The sequence below is a fragment of the Peromyscus maniculatus genome, chromosome 11 (assembly GCF_049852395.1).
Source record: "Peromyscus maniculatus bairdii isolate BWxNUB_F1_BW_parent chromosome 11, HU_Pman_BW_mat_3.1, whole genome shotgun sequence".
Taxonomy (NCBI): domain Eukaryota; kingdom Metazoa; phylum Chordata; class Mammalia; order Rodentia; family Cricetidae; genus Peromyscus; species Peromyscus maniculatus.
Window position 1 is genome coordinate 102,208,648 of NC_134862.1, and position 27,784 is coordinate 102,236,431.

The 27,784-nt window shown below is 47.7% G+C and overlaps 2 protein-coding genes across 3 annotated transcripts; one reads left to right on the top strand and one right to left on the bottom strand.

The window, feature by feature from the left end:
* Positions 1 to 1,918: 1,918 nt before the first annotated feature.
* On the top strand, positions 1,919 to 4,619 carry C11H1orf74 (chromosome 11 C1orf74 homolog). The gene is made up of 2 exons (XM_042258887.2): positions 1,919 to 2,732; positions 3,296 to 4,619. The coding sequence occupies exon 1, from the start codon at positions 1,919 to 1,921 to the stop codon at positions 2,708 to 2,710; it is 792 nt and encodes a 263-aa protein (XP_042114821.1). The 3' UTR covers positions 2,711 to 2,732; positions 3,296 to 4,619.
* On the bottom strand, positions 3,106 to 27,784 carry Traf3ip3 (TRAF3 interacting protein 3). 2 transcript variants are annotated; one of them, XM_006988136.3, is made up of 15 exons: positions 27,636 to 27,784; positions 23,741 to 24,140; positions 21,857 to 22,004; positions 21,688 to 21,754; positions 21,427 to 21,451; positions 21,147 to 21,176; positions 20,967 to 21,062; positions 14,359 to 14,430; positions 12,047 to 12,187; positions 11,713 to 11,850; positions 9,045 to 9,180; positions 8,470 to 8,532; positions 6,888 to 6,944; positions 5,661 to 5,797; positions 3,106 to 3,358 (listed from the first exon to the last, which is right to left on the bottom strand). In XM_006988136.3, the coding sequence occupies exons 2-15, from the start codon at positions 24,080 to 24,082 to the stop codon at positions 3,266 to 3,268; spliced, it is 1,545 nt and encodes a 514-aa protein (XP_006988198.1). In that variant the 5' UTR covers positions 24,083 to 24,140; positions 27,636 to 27,784; the 3' UTR covers positions 3,106 to 3,265. The 2 variants fall into 2 exon arrangements, with proteins under 2 accessions (XP_006988198.1, XP_076404357.1); XM_076548242.1 differs by having other exon boundaries at positions 23,801 to 24,140; positions 27,636 to 27,775.

The following is a 27,784-nucleotide window of genomic DNA, read 5'->3' on the forward strand; positions in this document are numbered from 1 at the left end:
GTCAACAGTTAAGCCTAGTTGCAATGATTTTACAAGACCACACAGCTGAACTCATGAAAATGGTGGCACTTTGGCTCCACGGATAGGTACACCACCATCTGATCCACGTGTCCTCCAGATCTTCATTTCTTATTTGAACCCTAATGTGGTGGAAAGACTAACCGCTGCACTCTGAAGGCTGAGGCAGGAAGACTGTCAGAAGTTTGAGGGCAATAGCAAGACACTGTCTCGAAAAGGCACAACAGTGCAGGTATAGAGATGACTCAGCGGGTAGGAGTGTTTGCTTTTCTTCCAAAGATTTGAATTCAGTTCCCAGAACCCATGTTGTGCAGCTCACAACACTTTTAACTTCAGCTCCGGGAGATCCTGCTCCCTTCTTTGGCTTCCTAGGCACCCGCACATACGAACATATAAATGAAAATAAAGATAAATCTCTTAATAAAATGATCAGCAAACTGGACTCTCGGGCCTTGAGGTCCATGAGATAGGGTTGCTGTTTTGTACAATGCAATACCTCTCCCGCCTAGGCACACTGAGAGTGAATACCCAAGGCTGCAGAGGTAGCTCCGTTAGTGTTTGTCTAGTATAAAGTCCAGAGCTCAGTCCCCAGCACGGCATAAACCAGAGAGAAGTCTCGTTCCAGGTCAGCCCAGCTACACAAAACGCTGTCAAAGTAAAATAATATAATAAAATACTGGGCTAGTGAACTGGCTCCGCAGTTAATAGCACTCGCTAAGCCGGCTGGTTTCCTGAGTTCAATCCCCCAACCCACTTATAGGTGAAAGCGAGAACTGACGCTGCGCTGTAGCACGCGTCTACACAAGACATTTTTTAAAAAGGAGTGAATATTCACGGTCTCGGCACTCAACCTTTCACGTCCAGGATTTAGGGACATTTGAAAAACAAAACAAAACAAAACAAAAACAACTTTATAGAGCTACCCACAGAAGCGGTGTCCCCGCTGCACCGCGGAGTGACAGCAGCAGGTTCCGGATACTACCTTCCACTTCCGCCCGGCCGGCTAGCGGGCTTCTGTTCTACCGGAAGGGGTGGGTCTAGGGTGGCTGTACTTCCCATCCCGTTCATGGCCTCGTCGATGGTTCCGGCTTGCGTACGCGCTCTGAATGACGTCACGGAAGGACCGAGTATGGCGGTGCGCATGTGCGTCAGGCTCTCTTTCCCGGGGCTCCTTGTTCATAACCGTGGGGTTTTCGCAGTTTTGTGTGGGGCACGGGACAGTCAGTTGCCTTCCTGGCCGCTGGCAGGGGGCCGGAATGAGTTCCTGCGTCCCCGAACCTGCAGCGGAAATGCAAGCCCAGTGTCTTGAGTCAGAGCGCTACCTTATGTAACTAGTCCCTAATAATCTCACGCGTGGGTACGTGTGGTGGAGGGAACGGGTCTTCCCGGAAGGGAAGGCGGGCCCAGCAGTGATAAAATGTGGCCCTGCCCCACCTGTAGCTGCTCTCACTTCCCGTGTGTCTAAGGGTGAGGCGATGGTTACTCCGCATTCTTTCTCAGGCTGCTGAGGGAACTCTTCTTAGTGGGAGAAAGGGGAGTTGGCAGTGGAAAGCTTAGGTTCGGAGCTCAGAGCTCTGTCCCAGAAGGGCAGTTTGGGGAGAAATGGCGGAAACTTTTACCAGAGACTGTGCCAGACGCATTAAGGTTTGAATCCCAGAGCATAAACTGCACCAGGTAAAAGTTAGAATCGAAGCCAGAGACAATATAAATGTGGCTAGAAGCCAGAAGCATGGCTTCGGGAAACTTAAGTCTGCCAGAGAAATGGGGTGTAGCACTGGTATCTTGACTGTTAATGACTCCCCCTCACATTGTTTCTAGGCTCTCCCTCAAGTGGTGGAACCTGAACCGTGGCTAGCTAAGGCCATGCTTCATGTAACTTCCAGATCCACTTCCAGAACTCATGTCCACACCACGCCCTCAGCTGCTGGTGGCAGCTGCTCAGGAGACCCTGGGCACGGGAAAGAGAAAGAGCCCACCGAGAGCTGTCTGTCTTCACCTAGCCGGAGAGGTGCTGGCTGTGGCCCGCGGGCTGAAGCCAGCGGTTCTCTATGATTGCAATTCTGCTGGAGTATTGGCGCTCCAGAGCTACCTGGAGGCGCTGCAGGGGCTGGGCTTCCTGACCCTGGGACTTCACATTCTTGAGATTGGAGAGAACAACCTCATTGTCAGTCCTGAGCATGCCTGTCAGCATTTGGAGCAGGTACTGCTGGGTACCACAGCTTTAGTGGATGTTTCCTGCTCACAGCCCCATCCTTCTGTCTGTTCTTTGGACCAGCTCCAGGATTTGAAATCTCTCATCGCTGAGATCATCACACATTTTCAAGGACTGCAGAAGGATGGGTCTCTGGGAGTCTCCTACAGCAAGCTGCATTCCTCAGATTGGAATCTCTGCACTGTATTTGGGATACTCCTGGGCTATCCTGTCTCTTACACATTTCACCTGAACCATGGAGGTGGCAACTGCTTAGCTATGACCCCCTTGCGGGTGTTCACTGTTCAGGTTTCATGGCTGCCTGGTCAACCTCCAATTCTGCTCTACTCCTTTAGTGTTCCAGAGAGTTTGTTCCCAGCCCTGAGGAACTTTCTAAGCACCTGGGAGAAGGAACTCAGAACCCGATTTAGGACTCAGAGTGACTTTGGTGCCCTCAGCATCTCCTCTGAGATAGTCACACTGCCTGCTGTGGCCCTCTGACTGAACTCTGCTGGTTGAGAAGGTATCAGTGAATGCTCACCTCTGGGTGGAAGATTAGCATCCTCCTAAGTGTTCAGTCACTAGACCACATGTGTGAATGGGGATAGTTGTTGTCAGCCGTGGCATGTTTTCCGTTTCTATATTAGGAGTTCCCACGTATTTAGCAGAGGTGTCTGTTTGTCTGTCATTGAATAAGAAACAGAAGAAAAGAGAGTGGGAGAAGGAGCTGTGTGGAGACTAAGCAATGTACCCTTGGATGGTGCCTTAGGGGAAAGGAGAAGGACTGGGTACTTGGAATGTTTATGTAGTTCTAATTGAATTAGGATATGAGACTGTGATGTTTAAGTGTCATACTTGTGCTGTGGTTTTCAGGAATAGACAGTTCTGAAGAATAGTCTTGTGAGATAAAGTTTATTTACAGTGTGATGAAAAAAATTAAAACTAGGAATCTGGATTTTCTTGGAGGGAGAACCCAAGTTGTAAGGTACCCAAACTCAAGTTTTTTATGGAGTTGTTTCCTTCTGAACTTTACCCCAGAAAGATGCCAGAAGTTACTCAGATCACCAGGCTGTCTTTGTTTGCCAGGAACACTGCCAGTGCCGTAGCAATCACCACCATCAGCACCGGGAGCCATTGGCCACATTGCCGCTGTGTGGAAGGAGATGGAGACAGGAGAGAGCATCTGTGAGTTAGCTGGAGGAAATATGGGCGAGAATAGTTGTTTGGTGTTCTAACCCCTGAGAAAACCTCACGTCGGTGGCAGAAAAGACTTTTTCTGTGTCTCCTCATGTTCTGTCACTTCCCTTGAGATAAAACCACTTTACTAGTGACCTAGAGATGTACATCCAATAGCAGACAGATATTTAAAGGCTGATATGAATATTCAAAGATAGAAAATAATTCAGCAAAATAACACTGTGTGCCTCAGTGATTTTTAAGTCTTCCTCTTGTCTTTGTCATGTTCACAATAAATCAAAAGAGTATTTTTCATACTTGAGTCAACACAGGTTAAGTATCATTTTTCTGAAATGCTTGGGATTAGAAGTGTTTCAAAAAAATTTTTTTTGGCATTTTGTAATATTTGTATAGACTTTACCAGTTGAGCAGATCTAATAGAAAGGCATCCTAAATCCCAAATTCCAAATGCTACAAAATCACCTGCAGCCTTTGAGGATCATGCTTGTGCATGAGCAGTATGTTTTGGATCTAGAACATGTCAGGTGTTCAGAGTATACCCCATCTAGTGTCTTACAGACTCAAGAGATGCATGAATATTGGGCAGATCTAGACAGCGTTTCTTTCCTATTTATTAATAATATTCATATTATTTCACATCATCATTGTTGGCACAATGTGAATCAGGTGGAACAGGACAGAATGACCAGATGTTGGTGTGGATTGATATAGACGACCGGGCATTAAAAAGGAACTGCCCCAATGTCATGGAGGGCTGTAGAGAGGAATGGGAACTGCCCCAATGTCATGGAGGGCTGTAGAGAGGAATGGGAACTGCCCCAATGTCATGGAGGGCTGTAGAGAGGAATGGGAACTGCCCCAATGTCATGGAGGGCTGTAGAGAGGAATGGGCGCTCTTACTCTGGCCAGCAGCTCCTGGCTGTGGCTCAGGGCTTCTTGACAGTGCTGTAGCTTTCGAAGACAGGAGAGCTACTTGTCACTGAGGATGTCTAACTCTGAATGCAGCTCTCTGCACTGGGGACGACAGAACAGTGTCACCAATTCAGTTTGGGACATGGCTCTGGAAGAGGACTGCCCTGAGTACTGTACTCCTTCACCTTCCATTCTTCCCACTCTTCTCAGAGGTTTTAATCTTCCTCCCATTTACATAGTTTATCTGGAAAATGTTCAGTTATATGATTGGTTATGCTGAATATATTACATTTTACACATGGCAATGCTTAAATATTTTTTTTTACATTATTTGTTGTGTGTGTGCATATGTATGTATATATGCATGTATGTATGTGTATATGTATGCTAATATCACAGTGCATGTGTGGGAGTCAGAAGACAACCCTGGGAGTTACTTCTGGTCTTCTACCATGTGGGTCCCAGGGATTTAATTTAGGTCATCAGGTTTGACAGCAGGTACCTTTACCTGCTGAGCCAGCTTACTGGCCCCAATACATGCAAATGCTTTTACACAACTTTGTGAAAGTGCTTTGTAAGTGGGCATACTAAAAAATAAGTTCCTACAGCACCATAGACTTAAAAGTAGTTGGAGGACAAGCCTCTCTTCCTTGGGAGCTAGTTGCTTCTGCACGCTACCAAGGGAAGTATGTTCCTAGGAAAGTGTTTGCTACTTAAAAGATACGATGTAAGATAAAAGCACTGCTGTACTTAGTATGTGTTGGAATTTAAGAAGGGAATGTGTTTGCCAAATGTTTTTATCTTCTGGTTGACTTCCTAATAGGCTACCAATATAACCTTGGTAGGGATTGTTATAAATTAGGAAGGAGGAAGATTTCAAGTCTCTCCAAGAGCAAAGACATTTGTGGAGGAAAATGAACATGTGCGGGCATTCAGTCACAATTTAAGCTTGGAAGTTCCTGTTTCCCAGTTGCCTCCCAGAAGGTTTTCCTGCTCTTGCCAGTCTAGATCAGTGATTCTCAACCTTCCTAATGCTGCAATCCTTTAATACAGTGCCTCATTTGTGGTGTCCCCCAACCATAACATTTTATTGCTACTCCAAAACTGTATTTTTGCTACTGTTATGAATCATAATGTAAATGTCTGATATGCTACCCCAAATAGGTTGTGACCCACAGGTTGGGAACCACGAACCTAGATGAATCCTCACAATCTGTATGAACACTCACAGTCTGGATGAGCACTCACAGTCTGGATAAGCACTCACAGTCTGGATGAGCACTCAATGTGGATGCAACTCACATTCTGGATGAGCCCTTACACTCTGAGGTCACTTCCTCACCTCATTTTCCTTGGCCTGGAGTTGAGATGTCTCCTTTTGTAGCTGGTCTCTGAGTTCCCAGTCTTTCTCCTCCCCTGTACTCTCCGGTTTTCCTTCATCAAGGGAGCGCTTTGGATTCCACACAGGTAAAGCCTGATCTAAAAAAGCAGCCAGAGTCTCAGTGACAGTCTTGTTTGTGAGGGCTGGCCCTGTCACTGAGAACTTAGGGTTTTGAGAATAGGGAGATGGCAGGTTTGTCCTTGTCTACACTGAACGGAGTAGAACATTCTGCATTTAAAAACTCTGATGTGCTGGGCATAGTGATGCTCACCTTAATTCTAGCACTTGGGAGGCAGAGGCAGGTGGATCTGTGAGTTCCAGGACAGCCACTCTGGTACACCCTGTGACCTAGATACACAGCTGGGCTTGGGCTCCTTGAAGGTTGACAGCTTATTTTTCTTTGAATTTGTCTTAATCTGTTAGTTTTAGTGAGTGCTTACTAATTGAAATTGTTCCATTATTGCCATAAAGTATCTAGTTTCTCATGTAGGTTTGCCAAATGCTTCTGTATAATTCTGTGTCCTTTGCACCCTTTTCACCTTTGTGCCCTGAAAATGGAAATCATTCTAGACGCCTCTTAATGTTTTAAAGCTGGGTTTTCAGCCACCTTGTAGTCAGTTTTGGAGAAAAGAGCACTGGACTAGAGTCAAGTTCTGGGTTATTGTTTGAGTTAAGTCCTTAATTTATATGACCAGAGACCTTTATTTTCATGTCTGTGCTATGTGGGCACAATCATTTCTACATTCTCCTCTATTACCCCCAATAGTTGTGAGAATATAACAACAGACTAGGTATTGTGGACAGCTGAGGAGCCACCGGGGCCTCTGTGTGGCTGATGAGAGGACTCTGGTGTGCTGTGTGGTTGGGCTGAGAAGCTGGATGTGATTTGTAAAGTCAACTGTGTAAAAACTGACATGAAATTCTGAGTTCAAAATCAATTTATTGAAATGTTCAACATAGACAATGTTTTCAGAGAAAGTAGAAACCCTTTCCCACAGTTTATGTACCTCTCAGAGTAGAAGGCTGACTAAAGTATCCAGGTCAGTGAGAGTTTCTCAGAACATTTCCCTACCTCCCTGACTTCACAGACTCTCAGCAGTGGGTAGGACCCCAAGAAGCCATGTAGTCCATTCCCATACTCTAGGCAGACAAAAGAAGAGTGACATTAGTGGGAATAAATTTGCTGACCTTTCTTTAAGAGTTTCTCCTGTTCGTGATGGTGTAAGGACTGTTTCTGAAGCAGACCTGTTGGGAGAAAAAAGGAAGTTGTCTATGCTAGCAGACCTACTGTAAGGACTCATTGCAGATGTTACCATCTGTCAGGGACTGAATATTGTTCCTCAGAATTTTTGTGTTGAAGTTCTAACTCCTGTAATGTGACCTTCCTTGGAGATGGAGTCTTTGAAAAGGCAATTGAGTAAAAATATGGTCATTAACACGAGCCCTAGTCTAGATAACTGGTATTCTTATAAGAAAGGGGATACTTAGACCCACATGTGCTCCAGGGAAAGGGATATGAAGACACATAAGACAGCCGCCTGCAAAGCTAAAGAGAGGCCTGGGGCAGGCCCTCACCTCAGAAGGCGCCAACCCTCTGGACAGCTTGATTGTCCTGTGAAACAGCTCATTTTTGTCCAAGTCACTTAATATGGTCCTTCATTACAAATATGCCATCCTTATGTCAGCTCCTACATGTCTGTGAGTCTGCTTAATTGTTACTTTAAAGGGACACGTTCTCAGGTTACCTTCTATACAACAATGACTAATTTGACCTTTAATCTGCTTCTTTTTCTCTATAGTTGTTATTGTGACTTGACATACATTGATTTCTTTTTCATGGAACCCCTACCCCTGGACTTGCTTAGAATGGAAGTTTCTTAAACGATTACCTTTTGCTTATTGTGTACCCCTATTATTGTGTACCCATATTGTGCATATGTTCAGGATGCCTGATCTTATGTAGGGGTTTGGTGAATGCTCATTTTCTGAACCACCTCTAGTGAAAAGATCTGAGTGACATGTTCATGTGAATACATAGAATGTGTAAGAAAACAATCATCTTAGAAAGCTTAACATTTCTTAGAATGGATAGTTCTGCGCCTGGGGCAGTGGGTGAGCAACAGTTCTTGCTGTACACACATGAGGACCTGATTTAACTAGTCAGCATCCACGTAAAAAACTGGGCAACACTACCAGTCCCTGTTACCCTAATGCTATCAGGTCCAGGGGCAGAGAAGGGAAGATCACTGGGGCTTGTTGGCTAGCCTAGCTGGAAACAGTGACAAGCCCTTTCTCAAGGGACCAAGGCAGAGAGTGAGAGCGGAGATACTCAACACCCTTCAGCCCCCTTGTGCATGTTTCATGGGCACCCATACACACTACACACATGTACACCACACATACACACCACACATGCACACACTACAGTACACATGACAACCCTCCCCACATACCATACCTACACACGTTACACATACACACCACACACACAGCTGCAAATTCTTGTAGAAATGTAAATGGTTGTCATTGACAGGGAGGAAAACAGAGAGGAAACACAAGAACAGATGTTAATATATAACTTGGGAAAGAAACAAACCATATAACTTGTGAAGAGCTATGCAAATGACCCTGTTTTTGCAGGAAGTAGGCCCAAGAGTGCACCAAAACAGGACACACCAGAGCCTGGAGCCCAGCCTTCCTTCGAATGCCTTTTGTGGGCAGGCCTGCCGGAAGCCACCTGTGCAGGTATAGGACCGAAAAAGACACTTACTCTGCAGCTGCTGTACTCTGCTCACCAGGACCTGTCTCTCCTCCTCTGACCTCTTTAGCTGATCTGAAAGTGAAAGAATGGATGCAGACTGAAATAGAAGCGCAGGAGGGCGGAACCGAGAGACGCGTCCTGTCCTCTCTGTGGTCTCTGAAGTGTCAAGTGTCTTTCAGTTCTGAAGAGGAAGGCCACCATCCACACATGAACATCACAGTGCTGTGTACACACACTCGTGGGTCCCTTCAGCCCACACCAGCACTGCCGGGAAACCTTCATTCTGCCAGTGTTTGTGCTAACCTTTCCCTTTCAAATTAGGAATATGGCCTCAGCATGTGACTAGTTTGGGGGCAGCTGTGGTCTGGCCCACAGGCACGGGCTGGAGAAGAGAGTGTGCAAAGTCTAGTGAAGCACAAGTGATGTTCGTTTAGGGGAATGAAGGTAGAACCCCGCCTTTCCCTCACAGAAAGATGCAATCATAAGGCCAAGCAGAAATGAAGACCAGAGCTTCTCCCCGCAGCCTCCCCTCTCTGAACTCCTACAGCTGTGGTTTTCATGATCCTGTGACCCCCAAGAAGTACCTTGTAGGTCCTGGGTGTCAGAGCTCTGCTGCTCTCTGTCCCCTTGCAGGCGCTCCATCTTGGCCTGTAGTTCCTGGTGCTCATTTTCTAAACGTCGCAGGGCCTGGTTCATCTGTGAGTCTCTGCTCTCTGCTCCCTGAGAGGAGGAGGAGCCACACAGCAGGAGGTCAGTGTAGGTGGAGACAGAGCAGGTGCCATGGAACCGAAAACAGTAGAACTCTAGAGATGGGGATTCAGGGAAATGGAAACTTTTCTCCACTTCCCTTTGTTTTCTATTCTACATGTTTCTAAAGTGCATTTGACTTGATATTTACAGGGGAGAATGTCCTGATGCCTTGACAGATCTCCACATCAAGGCATACCAAGTCAGAACTTTTCTAGATATTTCTCTTTGTCTTTACTTTTAGCATGATCAGTTGTTGAGGGAGAGGCGTAGTTAGGAATATTTTCACAGAGAATTATGGTTTATAAACCTTACAACACTTTCCTAAGAATTGCCTTATACATGATTGGGAGAAGAGCGCAGAGATTGCCATGTGGATGCCATGTGCTGTGTGGCCAGTGAGATTTGTGCCTCTAAAAGTCTCACACCCTCTCTCATCAACTATGTTTTTTCTGATTCCTGTTTGGGGGAATTTATAAAGATCTACTTTGGGGGCAGATCCTCAAAGTTCCAAACTAAGTCAGTGAAACCTATGTGTTACTGAAGATTTTGGGGAGCCCCACCTAGGGTGCCATATGTTATTGGGGAAATTGGGGCTTCCTTTCTTGAGTTCTTAGATTTGTTAATAAAAAAACTCAAGAACACATCAAGGAATCTTCTCTTTCAATAGATGGAGCCCACTACAGAAAACCACAGCCAATCAAAATGCTTCTTGTGGAGCCCAGTCTCAATAAATGTACAAAACAACTCTGGCACCTAAGGAACATTGCAGGAGAGGGACAGAAATACTGTAAGAGCCAGAGGATCAGGGAGTTTGCCGTGAGAGTCTGTCTCCTAGTAACATCAGAAATGACATCCATAAAGTTTCACCAGCATGACTGCTCGAATGTGAAGTGAACAGGGAAGACACCAATGGATATGCCACACTGGATAAGGAAAAGCCCAGGAGGCTTCAATCCTGCACAAAGAACTACAGGCACCTGAGGAAAGCCAGGAGCAGAAGAGGTGGTTTCCCCAGTGTCAAATGGTCAGCCCTGAAAACATACATACAAGTAGTGTATGGACTCAACAGTTCATATTTAGGAATATATATGCATATACATATATGCATGCAATAGTAACTGATGAAAAAGAGGCCATATATTTGAAGGAGAGCAGGGAATGATATATGGGCAGATTTGGAGGGAGGAAAAGGAAGGGAGAAATGTAATTAAAATCTCAAGAATAAAAAAAAACTGAAGAAACATTGTAACCATTAAAAAAAAAGAGAGAACAGATTCTGAAGAAAGCTTTTTCTTGGCTAAAAAAGAAAAAAACAAAACAAAACACTCCAAACAATAACAATGATGACAAAAACAGAGTGGGCATACTGTAATCTCAGCAGCTGCGTGGAGGACAAAGATGGAGAAGAGGAAAAGAAAGCCATGCCTTTTGAGTTAGGGGTGGAGGTTTAGAAACAGCCATATGGCAAAGGGGATGGAGAGAGAATAACGTGAGAGAAAAAGAGTAAGAAAGCCCAGAGTGTTCTGGAAGCATGCCTTGGCTTTGGCAAGTATTAGAAAGAAAGAAGAGATGAAAGTTGTACTTTTCTGAGAAATTCAGAAAAATGGGCAGACTTAGCCCAGCAGCCTGGCTATGGCTTGGTAAGTGAGCACACCAGCGGCAGGCTTTCTGGGAAGGGAAAGTGCACTGTCTTATTAAAGGGATGATTACTCTTCCTTCTTTTGCATGGGTTAAGGTGAGTCTGCCTTCCAGAGAGGTGGTTCATTAGCCAGATGATTGACAAGCCCTAATGGATTAACTCCTACGTTTTAGGTAGCTTGGAATGTTAGGTCTCCACCCAGAGGCAACCCATGCAAAGTAATCACTAACCTGTGTCAAGTGCTCATATGTACCAGAGACTATGTGTGGCTATCCATATTTAATACATGTGACAATACTGTGATAGAAAGACTATTACCCACATTTTGTTGATGAGGAAACAAGCTTATGGAGGTTAATTAGATTTTCTAAAGTGACAGATTGAAAGTGTAGAACTTTGGAGTATGCCAAGGGTTTACTGTAATTTGTTAAGGAGCACGTTGGCAGGATGTATTAGCATATGTAAATAAATTAGTAACATTTATTGTGTGTAAAACAGTGGGCAGTTGTGCTCTGTACTCTTCTGGGATGGTGTTTGAATAGTATGCAATTAGTAGGCTGACCAACCCAATGACTATTCCAACCCAGGCATTTGTACTTGGTTAATGTTTTTCCAGGGGGTACTTAGTTCATTTGCATAAGCACTGCAGGCATTATTTCTAAGTATAGAATCATAATTCAGAGGCAAATAGTGAGTCTAGTACTAAGTGGGCAGTACTGAGTCTAGTACTAGGTAGGTGAAGACTTGAAAGCTCCTTGTTGCATGTATCAAGCCTTTGGGGCCCAACCCGGGAGCATCTTTTCTCACCAGACTCTTTCTCCCACTTCTGCCCTCCTTGCCCTCCCATGCCCAGGGCCTGGTACCTGTAGTTTGGACTGAAGCACATGCAGTTGGCTCTCCAGCTCCCTGTGCTGGTCCCCTAGGGTCCTCCAGTCCTCCTTGAGAGCCTCGTACTGACTCTTCCACTCTTCACACTTCTGCTCTGCCAAAGCCAGGGACAGCTGAGAGAAACCAGAGGAGAGAAGGTTCCCAAGGAGCAGGAGCTTAGAGAAAGGGAGCACACCGTACTCTACATTTGTTTATATTGCAGTTTAAAATGCAGGGTGGATTTGAGGAGCGTGCTCAAAGTGTGTGCCCCCCCCCTGCTCTGGGGACTGTCCCCAGGGTCCCAGCCCCAGGACCACACAGCGTCTCCACCTGTGCACTCTGCAGTTGCTGTTCTGCGCTCATTTTCTCCTCCAGCACTTTCTGGAGCGACTCCTTAGCCTTCTGCTCATAACTGCTCCTCTGGTCTTCCATCTCCAGGAGCGCCTTCTTCATCCCCCAGGGAGTGTATTTCTGCAAACCAGGAGCAAGTCAGCAAATACACGTTGAACTCCTGCCTACCCAGCAGCTGGGACACACACGTGAGAAGAATGTGGGTCTTGTCCCCAGGGCAGAGATACCAGTCTGGTAGACTTTTCTTCAGGCTGGAGCTGAGCAGAGGAGGCTCTCAGGCTATCTGAGAGGTGCCTGCCATTGGCAGGGTACTTGTGCCACAGCCGCCTCCTCTATCCCTTCAGCTGGCTACCCTACTGCTGAGCTCCAGGTGGAGAACATGAGCCAGTTCTGTTAACTCTCCGCTAACTCCTCTATCCCCGGCTGTGGTGACTTTGCTGAGCACTGACGTATTGGCATTCATGAGACTGGGACCCATGTTTTTGGAATTTTCATTCACGCGAGCCTCCCACCTCCCCACCCTCATCCCGCCGCTTCCACTGCTCTGCTCTGTGGATGAATCTCCCTTACTCCACTTGAAACGGTTTCCAAACGGGGAACACAGTGCTGCCCAAATGAAATCCCAGGAATCTGAGGACTTAGTGCTCTAGAAGTAGTACATTTGCATTGAATGTTCCCCTGGTTTTGTTTGTTTGTTTTGTCAAAAGAGGGTTTCTCTGTAGTACAGCTCTGCTGTCCTGGAACTCACTCTGTAGACCAGCCTGGCCTTGAACTCAGAGATCCTCCTGCTTCTTCCTCTCGAGTGCTGGGATTAAAGGTGTGCACCACCACTGCCTGGCAAGGTGTTTCCCCTGGTTTTAGGACCAAGGAAAATACCCCAAACCAGATAAACTAGGTTTGCAGATCCACTGAAGTGTCGGCCGCCCTTGGGTTTCACCTTCCGGCTCTGTGACTTGGGGGAGGCAGGAAGCCTTCTAGACCCCTCTGGCTGAGTCCAGAGAATGAAGATGAAGGAATGGCTCATGAGGAGTCAGTTTTGTTTCACTTTGGGACTGTCTGAAATTTTGTATTTGTGTCTGAAAGGGTGCCCTGCTTTTTGGAATTTACATTAAAAATCAAACCGAAGAGTGAATGGTTGAAGTCCAACATGGTGGTGTCCTAGTTATTACACTTAACAATAGTCACCGACTAGCTTCAAAAATCAGCAGGGTACCTGGGCATAGTTGCTCACGTCTGTAACACCAGCCCTGGGAGGTTGGTGGGAGGGTCACAAGTTTAAGGCCAGCTTAATAACGAGACCTTTCTCAAACAACACATTAAAGACTTGTATTCTGGCTTGCATGCTGGTCTACAAGTTTGGTCGGCATAGTCTAGCTAATAAGAGCCTAACATAGCAGCTCACATTGAAAAACAAACAAAATGTAGACCAGGAAACTATACACAATATAAACTGTTCCCAGCTGTGTAGGAAAGTACTGATCCCTCTAGCTCTAAATGAGAGAAGCCCATCTATTCCCTGCCTATCTACATTTTCTTTAATGGTTTTAAAGAAACACCGTGTGTGTGTGTGTGTGTGTGTGTGTGTGTGTGTGTGTGTGTGTGTGTGTGTGTGTGTGTACACTTGCCACAGAGGGTGTGTAGAGGTCAGAAGACAACTTGTGAGGGGTGCAGTTCTCTCCTCCTATGTGGATTCCAGGGATTGAACTCGGGTTGTCAGGCTTGGTGTCAAGTGCCCTCAGCCATGCAGCCATCTTGCTGGCCCCTGCTCTCCCACTTTCATATTCAATATCTCTCTACCTGTCAGAGGAATTGATTTTTTTTTTTGTAACCTGAAATTAGGCCAAATCAAGAGATTACTGAAGCTGAATATTAACAAGGAAAGCCAGGATTCACTTTCTTCCAAACTCTTACGCTTCTTGCTTCCTGTAAGTTGTTGCTAAAAACAACTTGTTCCTGAGATGAAAATCATTTTTGCAGTTTCCTGTCATGTCCTCTTCACCTGCCCTCAGGTTGGGTCTGTGGAGACTGGTTGTGTGGTTCGAACCTTTACCAAGAAAGGGCCTTTCCCTACAGCTCCCTAGGAGCCATCAACATGTTTAGTGCTGGGATTCCTTCCTGGGGTACAGGGGTACATGCTCAGACAAAGAAGGAACAGTGGAGATAGTGACGTGGCAAATTAGGAACCAGAGTGAACACAGAGTGAGGAGTGTGGCAGTCTCCAGTTGGTAGCATTTCTAGAAGGCAGGACTAAGATTCAGACATGCTCATTTTATTGAAATTAAGGTGCTTACCTGCATACAGGTGTAGAGCTGGTTTTCTAGGGACCTTAGTTTGCCCTTCAGTTTGTCTTCATTGAGCTGCCCCTAAAGTAAACAGGGTGAGTTAGTAAACTAAGGCCAGAAAATACACAAAGAGGCTACATCTTCTCCAGCCCAGTTACACACAGCCGAAGCTTGTGGGGCGCCATGGGGCTGAACCCTTTCAGGTACAGTGGCTTAGGAGCTCTGAGGGGAAGTTGGCCTCTCTCTCTCTCCATCCAGACTGGCCCCTCTTTGTACTTTGATAGAGTTTCTCTATCAAATGGCCCAGGCATCAGAGAAGGCCACTGACAGGACAGGGAGGTTCCTAAGCTGTCATTTCTCTGGTCCTTCTCCATCCGCCACTGCTGCTCTCCTTGCCCAGGTTGCTCCTGGGGAGAATCTGTATTTGCTACAATTCTTTGCTCTGGACTGAACGAACTGTGTTCGCCCTTGGGGCTTGAATGCTGTAGTGAGCTGCAGTGCTCCGGATGGAACCATATTTGGAGGTAGGCCTTCAAAGAAGTGAAAATGCAGTCAAGGGAGCCTAGTCTAGTTTCCCAGGGTCTTTATAAAGGAGATCAGAAGACCCGGATATGCTGAGGGGAGACCACCTGAAGACGAGAGGGACGTCTGCAACCCAGGAGGGACATGAGGGGGACTGACACTACTGATACCTCGATCTCAGGCCAGGCAGCACAGTGGGGCAGAGGTCTCTAGTGGCAGCCCTGGCATCTCATACCCCTCATATGATAAGTTCCTTATATAAATGTGTAGCACTTACTGATGGCCCATGTACATCTTCCTATATGCTTAAAATCATCTCTGGCTCACTCACCGTACACTGGAAATACCGTGTAAATGACATCTATAATGTATTACTTGGACTAGTTACAAGAAAGACAAGAAAAACAGGATTTTTTTCTTTCAGTTGTTCTTGATGCAATGTTGGTTGAATCTGAGGCTGTGGAGCCTGTGGCTGTGGAGGACTCTGACTGTCCTAGTGTGTGTCCTTCCCTGCCTAGCAGGACTCAGTGAGAAATGGACCTAGAGATATTAGCAGAGTGGGAGTGGGTGCAGGGAGAGAGTGAGAGGGCTTCTGGGAAAGTCCCAAAGGTGTTCAAGAGCTGGGTCACTCTAAGGTCTGGTATGTCTGCTGTGTCGTCCTGTGCCCCTCCCCCACAGCATGCCCCAGGTCGTGTGGTGCGTGATGGCACTTGAAGACATTCCTTGATCTAGAACCAAGCAGAGAAGGGTGGGTAGAGGTGCAGTTCTGGTGGTTTTCAGGGTTCCCCCACCCCCCAGCATTTCCTGTACTTTGTTGCTCCTCCTACCTGAAGACATCCCTTTGCCAGCCTTGAGTTTTACCTCAGGTGTATCTGTCTGGGATGGCGGGGGTGCCATTAATAAGAGCATGTTTCTCAGAGATAGGGCCATGAACCTGTATGTGGTTTTCATACTTTTTCTCTGACTTCTCCACCCGAGTCCTGTGAGACTTGGGGGACCTTCCTCCAGGCCTGGATGCTGTGGCCCCTGTCATCAAACTGAACAGCCATGGCAGTTCGTGGCTCTAAAGACTCGGGGCAGAAGAGGGCCTCTGGGGTCAGAGTCAGCGTGCCTGGGGAAGGCAGGAAGTGGTATCACAGAGCTCCTGTTTTGATCTTATTTGTCTAATTCTTCTAACTGTGGGGATCAGGGGGGAGAACCCACCCTTTCTGCTTCCTGTGTTACTCAGCTGGGCCTTGCAAAAGTAAAAACCTGGGCCAAAAACAATTTTTCAAAGTGCCTCCTGCTATTAATGTTTTTCTCAGTCGCATGTGGGAAAGCGTAGGGAGTAAGGGATTTGGCATTTACAGTAACCACAGGGCTTGGGACAAAGGAAAAGAAGGACAAAGGATTCCACTGTTCAGGCCCAGGCATAACTGGTAGAGCAGCTGCATTCCCCAAAGGGGCTGTTCATTGTCAGTCTGCAGGCGCTGAACTCAGCTGGCCCCACCTTGCCTCTCTCTGTGCTGGTCTTCCAACAGAGTGCAAGCACTTTCCTTTGCCCAGACTCTATGGGGCAAAAGCCAGCCACGCCCACCAAGTTTAAAGATTGCCTCCTCCTGGCCTGGAAGGAATACAGGCTCCAGACAGTATCTTTGAAATGTCTTCTGGGTAGCTCCCTATTCTGTAGTATCACTTTCATTCAATATTTTTCCTCTTCCAAGTGTTTATGCATTTCAGCACAACCCCAGATTATTTTTCCATTTATGTTGCAATACAAGATGATTCACGGTAGCCCCTTCAAGTAGGGATAGGGGCTGCCACCCAAGTCTAGGGCATGAACAAAATCTCTGGCCCATAGCCCTGCCTTCCCAGACTCCCTAAGGCAAGCAGGAAAGCTGAAGCCAAGTTGCTGCAAATGGAGCACACAGTTCCCCCTCCCCCGCCCCATCTCCCTTTGCTGACACCAGTGATAGAGTTTTGAGAAGCCCTATAGGCTGCTTTGGACCTTAACCCAGGAGCCCAGAGCCCCTCAGACAGGCCACCCCTGGTGGAGAAATGCAGCGGGGAGGCCGCACACACCTGGTGCTGGTCTGAGGCCTTCTGATCCTGTTGCTGCTTGGTCCCCTGCCTCAGATCTGTTTCCAGAAACACCACACCTCACCACAGAAGCCCCATCCCAGGGCTCATCTCTGCTCTAACGGAGTTTACATAGGGCGCGAAGCCAGTCCCCATTGGGCTGTCATCTCAAGTTCTCAGTTTCGCTTTGCAGATCTTAAAGCCCCAGCGGCGCTCCACAGCTTCCTCTGTTGGCAGGGCTCCTTTTGTTCCAATGGTCAGACCCAGCTCTGGGAGTGTCCTGGAGGGCACTGACTCTGGGGTTCTAGTGGAGATCTTGCCATGAACATCTCTACAGGAGAAGCTGGAGAGTCATACGTGGAACCAAATGGAAGGGACAAAGTGGACACTTGGCTGAGGCCTGAGTCCCAGTTCTGGCCTCATTTCATTCAGTTATTTTCTCAAAATCACCAAATGGGGCCACTGTTTCACTGATCCTGAGGCTTTCTCGGGGAGGCATGGAGTTGAAGTGTTTTGTTTTGGGAGAAGCAAGGACCCTCAACTGAACTGTTAGTGATGACTTTTCTTGAATACAGGAAGCTGGGAGCTTGGGGTGGAAGGAAGAAGAGAAGGGTGAATGTGAGACCTGGGAAGGGTAGGAAGGTGGGAGGGAGGAAGTGACAGCCAGAGGAACCTCAGCTCTCCGTCTGGAGTCTGATCTAAAATAACACCCCCCTCCCAAGTTTATCGAAGAAATGACTTAAAATGAAACAAAACACCAGGGTCTCAACATGTAGCCCAGGCTGGCCTGAAGTTTGGAATCCTCCTGCCTCAGACTCCTGAGTGCTACATAAATAGCTCTTAATGTATCTTAGTGGGAATCTGCCTCATTCCCACTAAGCACAGCTGACCTAGGCTCCTCTAGGCTTCTGTAGGGTCCCACCCTTCACTCAGAGTCAGGCCTCTGCTTAGAGAAGCCATGCACACAGACCAGATCCCTCCTTTCGGTCCAGTTTTGTAGTGACCAAGCTGCTCTAAAGACAGGCAGGCATTTCAGAGTGCAGGACTTGAACTCTGGTTAACTTCCGCCCCTTGTCCCCCGTAACTGTGTTTCTCAACCTGGGGCGGCATGCAATCCCATGGGTCCTCCAATGCAAGATGCCTGCTGTGACACACATGCATACACATACAAATATGTAAGTGTGTTTGTGTGACTTTTCCTTCAAAAAGGAGTTTACACATTAAGTCCTAAACATGTTAAGGTTAACAGAGAAGGCTCAAGTCTCTTATTCTGAAAGTGTGAGAGAGGTCTTTCTTTGCCGCTGTTCAGATAGGATCCCTTCCCGTCCTTCACATTGGACTATATCCAATGCTTTGCCGCACCTAGGCCCACACACACCCTAACTCCTTAAACACTTTTCTTCATCAAGCTACTTCTGAACTGGTGAGCTTCTACTCATCCTTTAGCACCCAGCTGAAATTGGCCTCTTTCCAGAGCCTTCCTTCCTCCACCTAAGGCAGAATCGTCCTCTTTCTGTGCCAGGCTGCACACACACTTGCAGCCTCGTCTCACTGGAGTTGTCTGTTCTGTTTCTCCCTTGCTGGACTGTGAGTCTTTCAGCGCAAGGATTCTGTTTCTCTGTGTTCCTGAACCCCCAGCATAGAGTTGAAAGTTACCAAGCATCTTATGAACAAATGGGTGAGATGATCACAATTTAGCTCAGTACTGGAAACTACCTGACATGCCCTCTGCGGGCTCCGGCCCCTGCTCTGCCGGTGGCAATGACTTGGCAGAGGCCTTACCAGAGAGACTCCCGAACCCAGGTTCAGTGGCTGATGTAAGGAGGATGGGCTTGCAGGGTGGAAGTGGTGGTCTTTTGTGTCTGCAAACTTCTTGGAGTGTTCCGCCCCCATTCTCCTCCCCGCTGCTTCACTTCTTTAAGCATAAACCTTCCTACGGTGAGGTGCACTGAGGCCTGTGGGCTGTCTGTTCTGGCTCAACACACCTTCTGCCTTAGGCTTTGGTGGCACCAACCTGCTTATCATCTGCTGAACTCATGAGGTCCTAGGGACTCTTTCAAGGGATCTGCAAGGCCTTTCCCTTTCCAGCACATGTCTCCGTGACACTGACAGATTTCAAATGCTTCAACTAAAAGAGTGGTCACAAGAGGCTGAATTTAGAAGCTCATAGAGTTTAGTGTCTTTTGTTTAGCTACATATTGAAAATGTACAGCCATGCAAGAAGCACTGCCTCCTTCCGACCACATAGCCCAAGGTCATGGGCAGAGCAAAAACCACTACACACGCTACTTCTCTATTTTTCCTTTTGAAAACAAAGTTTTCCATTAAAATACATAACTTAAGTTAGCACATGGTGCTTGACTATTGTGATTTCTCAATTAATATTTCTAAATTTCTGTTTTAATTTTTAACATGGTAAATTCTAATATGGCATGCACCAGAAGTTCTTTGGAATTTTTAGTTAAAAATTATTATAAAGATGGGTTGCCCCATCCAGACTTAATAGGAAAGGAGGTGCCTAGTCTTTCTGCAACTTGATATGCCATGGCTGGCTGATATACATGGGGAGACCTGCCGTTTTCTGAAGAGGAAGGAGGAGGAGTGGATGGGGGAATGGAGAGGGGAGGTTGTGTGTGTGGGGGGGGACTGAGAGGAGAGGAGGAATGGAGGGGAAAATGTGATTGATCTAGGGAAAAGTTAATTAATTGAAAATTAATAAAAAGAATCCTGAGATAAAAAAGAGTTAGAGAGCCATTGTCCCAAACCAAGCCATGTTCTGGCTCGTGCCAACTCCGTATTCTTGCTTGACAATTGTCCTTGTGTCCTCGTTTGCCTCAGTGCTTTGTAACTGTCCACAGACCCAGCTTCTTTCTCTGGGCTGTTTGTTCTCTTCTGTAGCCTGCTCCACCCTGGAAGCATTTCTTTTATTTCTCATGTCTAATATTATTTTGGCATGTGACATGTTTATAAAACTATGAACTCTCTAAGAAGCAGGAGCCTGAGCTAGGTATGGCAGTGCATGCCTTTAATCTCAGCACTTGGGAAGCAAAGGCAGAGGCAGGTGCATCTCTGTGAGTTCAAGGCCAGCCTCGCCTACATAGAGTTTTAAGCTATCCAGGGAGACATAGTGAGATGGTGTTTAAAAAAAAAATGCAGGTGTCTGCCTAAAGAACAAATTTGCAGTGCTTGGTAGCAGGAGCATGGCCTTTGGCTATCTAGAGAATGAACAGACCAACATTGGAGACCTGGACCTTGCTAAGTAGTTATGTGATGATGGGCAAGGCCTTGGCCTATCATGGAAAACAGAAAATCAGACTAGGTCACCCATGAAGTCCTCTCTCGGCTGAATATTATTCAGGCTGGCTTGTGTGAGTCTTGATATGGATCTGTGATGATTGAGTTTGATTGCCTGATGGCATTTAGAGTCATATTGAAGACGAACCCCTGGGCATTTCTGCAAGGGAGCTTCTAGATTGCAGAGGTGGTTAGACCCACTTGGAGTAGAGGCAGTGTTATTCCACCAGCTGGAGTTCCCAGTGGGGGAAAAATTGGGAAGGGAAGCCAGCTGAACACCAGCCTTTCTTACTTGGCTTCTTGTCTGTGCATGCAATGTGACCAATTGCCTCACAGTCCTGCAGCCATGAACCCCCACCATGATGGACTCTACCCTGGAATCATGAACAGGATAAGCCCTTTCTTAAAAGCTGCTTTTGTCAGGTATTTGGGGGCAGCAATAAGAAAGTGAGTAATACAGGATCCTGTGTGAACGTCACTGCCTTGACAATTCTCAGGACACCACTGGGCTGGGCCTTCCTTTCTTCTTTCCCCTGGTTCAAAAGCAGGCCTTCTGTCTACTCTCAGTTCTGGGCCTTCCCCAGGGATACACTTACTGTGACCCTTTGGCCTGTGCATCCCAGCACCCCTACCTTTGCCTCTTCCCAGTGGGACAGCCCTTCCCCTGCTGGATGGTATGCCAGGAGAAGCGAGGTGGGCATGCATAGAGATCTGCATACCTTGTCTGAAGATTTTACTCTTACCTTCCAAGAGCTGTCAGAGGCCCGAGTCAGAGCAGGAAGCAGGTCCTGGAGAATCACCATTTTCTGTTTGAGGATCAGCTCCCTTTGTAGGGCTTCCTAGAAGGAAAAATGTAAAGGGAAGGATTAACCTGGAGGAAGAGTGGGTGGGAAGCTGCGTGCAGGCATCACTGTGCTACTTACTTTGAGGTACTCGGAGAGCTGGATGATGTCCTAGAGAGAAGAAAGAGATTCAGGAGGACTGAAGCAGAGAACCAGAGAGCCCTAGCTGGCTTGCATGTAGCAGATCTCTTTTGCCTTGGGTCTGGCAGGATCCTCCTAGGCCCACATCTATGCTCAGGACCATCTGGCTGTCCTGGAGGAAGGTGTCCCTCCACCCCAGCCTGAGTTCATCATGGAATCCTAGAATGCTAGAGCTTAGGCGCCATCTGGCCCAAACCCCTCCAAACGAGGGTTCTCTTACCTTGTCTAGGACTGCAACTCCACAGCTGGGAAGAGAAGGAAAACATGACAATGGGCCCCAAATGAAACCTGGGAGCAGGCAGGATGTCAGCCGCAGCTGGCATCCCTGCGGAAGGGCAGTAGGGTGGGGAGGGGCTTCCTCCTCCTCAGCTGAGGTGGGCAGGATTCTCAGCGTGTCCAGTGGAGGTGTTCCCAATAAACATTTGGAGGAGAGGAATGAATGAGAGTGAAGCGTTGGGGTCAGGAACACGAAGGAACTCACTTGGTTTGCTGACTGGCATCGTTCTTTACTGTTGTTGGCCGTGCCTCTTCTGCCTTTGTCTGAGTACCTGAGAGGTAGGCAGGGTGATTCAGCATGCAGGGGAGGAGGGAGGACGAGGGGAGGGACGGGAGAGCTGGGCTGCCCTCACAGGTCAGGGCTGTGCTCTCACCCCGGTGCTGTCTGAGTGGCTTCTTGCTGGCAGAGTCCTGTGGTGGAAAGGCTGTCACGTGTGAGGAATGGAGGCCATCCAAATCTCTCTGGATGCTTGAGGAGGAATGATGCAGGCTTGGGGAAACTGCAGAGCTCGTCCCTGTTACCTGGAAAGCAGATGAAGGCTGCTGAATGCCACTCTGAAGGGCCTCTTACATTTTCCAGACAACTGCAGAGAGAAGAACCAGAGGCTGTGGCTGCAGCTCAGTGCTAGCAGGCTTGCTGGGCACGTACACGGCCCTGGGTTCCACCTTCAGCACTGGAAAAACAAGCAAACTGTTAATCACATCTGTGTGGACTGAGTGGGTTTCCTGAAACTCCAGTGTTGAAATTCTAACGGTGTTAAGAGATGGAGTCTTTGGGAAATCCTTATGTCTGAACGTGGCTGCCTTGTGAGTGAGATTCGTGCCCTACCAGAAGAGCCGTGCAAGAACTCACCTCTCTGCCTGCTTTCTGCCATGTTTGGATACAGGGAAGAGTCTCCTCATCAGATTCCAGACTCACTGGAGCCTGGGGCTTGGACTTGAGCTTCAAAAATGACAAGAAACACCCTTCTGCTGTTCAAGCTACTCTCCGTGTGGTGGTTTGTCACAGCAGCAAATGATACTTCCTTCCTAGGAAACCAAACCGCCCAAGGGTTCCCATCCGTGAGCTGACCTCTGCGCTTGCTCTTCCCTGTCCTGGACAGAGGGGATGTCTCTCCACAGCCCAGACAAGGGATCGATCTTCCCTCCTTCTCTGCTCTCAGTCACTCAGCCATGTCCAAGAATGAGTGACAGGTGTCAGATCTGGCCTTTTCTAGGCCTCTGGCTCCTGCCTGTGAGGAAAGGCCTAGAGAGGCTGCCTGCCTCTCCCTAGAGCCACAGAGCCACTGAGCCTTTGTGTTGAAAGAGGGCAGAGTAGGGACCTGTTGGTACAATGGGGGAGTGGTAGTCACAAGTTTCTCTGCTCTTTTTATGTTTTCTTCTACAAAATTAAAAAGTTTATGTTGGTGACCCGGTACTCAAAGGCTAAGAAATATCTATAGGATTCCATCATGGACTGACTCGATAACCATGGTAGGCAGTTACTTCACGGCCTTTTCTGTTTCCATTCTCGGTACATCTGCCCCTCTGCCAGGCCTTTCAGAGGCCTCGTTACCATGTAAACAGGCAGTTGGTTTTTTTGCAGTTTTGTTCCAGGATGGTTGTCTAGGCGCGCGCGCGCGCGCGCGCGCGCACACACACACACACACACACACACACACACACACACACACACACACTATACATGTTGGGACACGAAGAACATTGGCTTGTGTTCCTGGCATATTAAAAGCATTTAGTCAGTCTCTAGTGAATGATGGACAGCTGCAGAAGATGTCACAGAGCTGGGGATGTGGCTCAGTGGCGGGATGCTTGCCCACTGTGCATAAGGCCCTCGGCATTGAGAGAACACAAACAGTAGAATCTGCGAATTATGGTGCACCTGTAATCCCAGCACTCAGGAAGGGGAGGCAGGAGGATCATGAGTTTGAAGCCATCTTGAATTACATGGCAAGGCCCTATCTCAGGAAAAAAAACCCCGGACCTTATAGTAGTTATTGGCTTTGGATTGTTTGTACAATTATTTCCCTTCTCCTAATAGGCAGGTGTAGGACCACCCCCTTCCCTTCACTTCAAAAGAAGTTGAACAAAGACACAACAAAATCCCGAAAAGAGCAATGGCTGATGGGTAATGGAAACTTGATTGCATGGTTGAGGAAGGGACTTACAGAAATCACTTGTTAATGACCTTCAGCCTTTGTACTTCCCAGACCCCCCACCCCTGGGCCTGCAGCAGGGTTTTCTCGGACATATCCCACCTGCTGTCCAGGGAAGGAGGTCTTGTAGTCCCCAGGCAAGGACTCCTTGAGGACAGTCACCTGGCCTGTCCCTCCATCTGTCTTGCTGGAGGGCCCTGGCTCCCTGGCCTGGCCTTTCTTCTCCTCTTCCAGGTTTCTCCTTCTGAAGAACTGGAGCTGCCGAGCTCTCTGAAGCTGCTCCCTGTGCTGGGTCCTCAGCAGCTTCCCTGGCTGGCGGCAAGTGGTCTCATTGCGGCGGCAGCGGCGGCTTTCTCGGGTCTCCTGACGTCGTTCACACTTGGCCTCATAGCTCTCGGCCCAGCGAGCCGAGCCAGGGGAGGACTTGGGGTCTGAGCTGATCATGGTGACCTCCGAGCACCTGTTGTGCTTGGCTTCCAGTTCCTTGAACAGCTGCTTGGATCTACCAGATGCCAAGAGGGAGGAGTCAGAAGATGGGCCGAAAACTGACAATCTATCTCCCTGGGTCAGGGCAGAAATAGCACAGGGCTCCATCCATGTGTGTTGAGAACCCAGGGCCAGGACTCCCGGGCTCAGTCCTGCATGAACTGATGGAATCCAGCAAGGCCAGGTTTCTGCCGTTCTCTAGCACTAATCCCTGAAGTGGGCGGCCTCTCTGGAGCCCCTTCGTCCTTGCTGCCTCTAAGTGAGGGAATACAAGGAACAAATTACAATCCTCCTGAGCTTACAGCTGTTCCAGTGGCTTGTAGAACTGAGGACACTCCAGCCCACTCTATCTTCTAGTCTAAAATGAAAGATGTCATCTTTACTGCTCTCTTGCCCACATTCTTACTAAAATAGCCAAGTGGCACTTCTTGAGACCTAGAGGGTTAGCCACAACTCCTCAGGAAGTGATCAGGTTCGTGACTGGCACCCTCTGCTCCATTCCTAGCTCTCAGCACTCATCTTGTGGCTCTGGACTGGCATGGCTTAGGGAAACCTGCCCCGATTCCTCCACCACCACATCCCGACCTTTCTCTCTGTCATCTACTGTGTATCTAGGGCTAGGCTCTGACTTTAGTTGCTAATCAAGTCAGTCTATTGGCTGAGGACCTTCAAAACACTTAGTGTTGGTCCATTTCAGAGAACCTGGCTCAATGACTCAGAGAGGAGGGCTCTACCTTTTTAGGATAGCCTCCCTGCCAGGCTCAGTCTGTTTCCAAAGCTGCCATCTAAACTAGCAAGCATGCAGAGTACTCGCAACAGGAGTCTTACAAAGACAAACCCTAAGAAACCTGTAATGCAAAGTCCCCAAGGAACTTTGGGGACTGTCTTCAGGACAGGCTTGGTGTCCCACTAGGTGGCCTTACCTACCATCCATATAGTACCCAAATTCTTATCTTCACCTACCTGTTGTGGATTTGGCTAGTCTCATTTTGGTCTCTGGCAGCTTGGTGAAGTCAGGGCTGGACTCAGATGGGCTATATCCTAGCATCAGAAATTGTGTTCTGCCTCCTCTGCCCTCTGGAGTCAGACTGGGGTATGGTGGTATTTTAATTGTACTGAAATGTGATTTTCATTATATGTTAATAAATAAAGTTGCGGGGGGGGGGGGGGGGTTAGAGCTATTAGAGCCATAGCAAGAGCATGGTGGCGGCGCACGCCTTTAATCCCAGCACTTGGTAGAAGAGCTAGGTAGATCTCTGTGTGTTCAGGGATACAGCCAGCATTGGAGACATACGCCTTTAAGACCTGGACCTGGAGGTAAGATTTTTAGCTCTGAGCTCTGACCTCTCGGCTTTCTCTTTTACATTGGTTCTGTGTTTCTTATTTTAATAAGACGGTTGGTTACATCTACACTGGGGTGATGAGGAAGGTCCTCCTCACAGTTGCTGTCTCTTCTCTGTTACCCACTCATCCCACTGCCCAGGAATTCAGTTCCTGGGTAGTCAGAGGAAGTGTCCCAGCCTCACTGACTAGCAGGCACTGGCCAGCTCTGACCCTCACTCAAGGCTTGTTTATAGGCAGCACAGACTCTACAGGCAGAGGCCCTGTGCGTCTTTGTTGGAATTTTGATCCCTATCCTGGCACAAGATAGAATTCTGTGCAGGGCTCCTGCTCTGTCTCTGGTCACTATACTCATTCACAAACCAGTGGGTGGACAGTCTCACTTTCTGAAGGGCTCTTATGTGGCCAAGTCCCGTATGGTTTTGGTTATCTGGCTCTTGAGGGTAGAGGGACACCCTCTCCCTTGGGTAGAGCTTACCCCAAGGACTGTGAGGTAGTGTTTGTCCTCTTCCATCACCTCTGAATGTCTTCCCTCAGGCTTTTGCCCTCACTCTTACTCTATGGGGTTCCCTAGACTTCCCACATGTCACTCTGTTTATTAAATTATGTAGAAAAGGAGCCAAAAGGCCTACACATGTTCTGTGATGGATGGAGGGGACTTGGGATCACACACATGCACCTCGACACATGTTCTGTGATAAATGAATGGGTGGAGGGGACTTGGGATTCCACATACATGTGCACCTCAAAGCCATAGCACCTTACTATTCTGTCTTCACTGGAGGAGGGGAACTCTTGCTTGGGGGACAGACTGTGACTCACTCCCAGGCTGTCACTGCCTACCAGAGGGGAAGGTGTTAAGTGTTGCTAAAGCCTCAGGGTTCTCATTTTTGAAATGGGGCTAAAACTTCCCTTGAAGGGATTGAGTATTAAATAACAATATCCACTCCATACCCCTAGCACATGACTTATGATAAATTTCAGCTTTTAAAAAATATTAATATAAAAAATAAAATATTATTTTTAATAATAGATGTAAAATATCATACTTATCCTTGCTATGCTAGATACTGAAGAATTGGTGATATGAATCAAATGTCCCAGGCAAAGCCAGACTCTAGGACCGAGAATGCTCAATTTTACCCTCTGATTCCCCTAATTCCTTCTCTCAGTTCTGAACAGGGCTTGTAGCTCCATCTTGGAATAAATTTACTACTCTGGTTCCTGTGGCCTTTGAGTTTGGGTTACAAGGACAAAGCACTTCTCTGTGGTCTGGACATAATCATCAACTCAATTAGGTCAGACAGGAAGGCAAAAAACAGGTGGGTGAGTAATGGGTGCTGTGTTACGAGTGTGAAGGGTTAGTTAGGTTCCTCCATGTTGGGCCACATAGGCTTTGTACTGGAAGTAGCTACCTGGGTTGAGGGTCCTCCTGCCTTCCAGATGGGAAGAGGAAAGGTCTTGTGGGGTTGAGGCAAGCCTGTGCTGATGTCTCTTCCTTGTGGAAGGCCTGATGGACAGGGATGGGCTGCAGAAAAAGGAACTGGTCCTGTAGTTCAGAGAAAGGTCACAGGGCCACTGCCCAAGGCTTTCTGGAGTCTCTGAGGTACTATTTGGCAACAAGAGAGGGTCCAGTTAGAGCTTTGGAGGAAGACTTAATACTGGCTAGGGGAGGCTCTCCTCCCCACACAGGAAGACAGCAGGGCACTGTCCCCCACCTACAGACTTGTTGCCGCCTTTCCAGAACTTTGCTCCTACCTCCTAGCTGTGTATGCAGAAGAAATGATGGGTGGTATCCTGCATGGATCTGGCCTTCCTAGTCCAGAGTTCTCAGTGAGAGTTGAGGGAGAAGGGCCTGTTACAGGGATCCCTGCTTTAAAGGGATCTGGAAAAGGTCATTTAATTCATGGCATGGATGCTGAGCACCCCAACACCAAGTCATGCGACTCACATCTAATGTAAGCTAACAGGTGGAGCAGAGTTGGTAGCCATATCCTAGTGGTTGCCCAAGGAATCCAACCCAGGATGCCTTCTTGGTCACATAAAACCCAGTACTCAAATTCTACCACCTGCTGCTATGTAGGAGGCTGGCATGGCAGAGAACTTTCCGCCCCACCCCAAAGTCAACAGATCCAAACCTAGATCCCAAAGCATCTTCCTCCACCGTTACCTCTGGTCCCAGGTTCTGTCTCAAGTGTCTCAGGAGAACCTTCAGCCCTTTACGGGTCTCTCTGGTCTCAGATGGCCAGGGAAGCGGTCAATCAGATGTTCTCAGCCCCCTCACCATTTTCCTCTTGTACTGACATTCTTTTTTTGTAC

What these genes read in the sequence shown, in the direction of transcription:
- Traf3ip3 (XM_006988136.3), bottom strand. Translation starts at nt 24,082, where the DNA reads ATGATCAGCTCAGACCCCAAGTCCTCCCCTGGCTCGGCTCGCTGGGCC. An exon ending in GATGCCAGTCAGCAAACCAA is followed by an intron (nt 21,452 to 21,687) that starts GTGAGTTCCTTC and finishes TTCTCTTCCCAG; the next exon opens with CTGTGGAGTTGCAGTCCTAG. An exon ending in TCCAGGCCAAGGAAAATGAG is followed by an intron (nt 3,359 to 5,660) that starts GTGAGGAAGTGA and finishes CCTTCCACACAG; the next exon opens with CGGCAATGTGGCCAATGGCT.
- C11H1orf74 (XM_042258887.2), top strand. Translation starts at nt 1,919, where the DNA reads ATGTCCACACCACGCCCTCAGCTGCTGGTGGCAGCTGCTCAGGAGACC.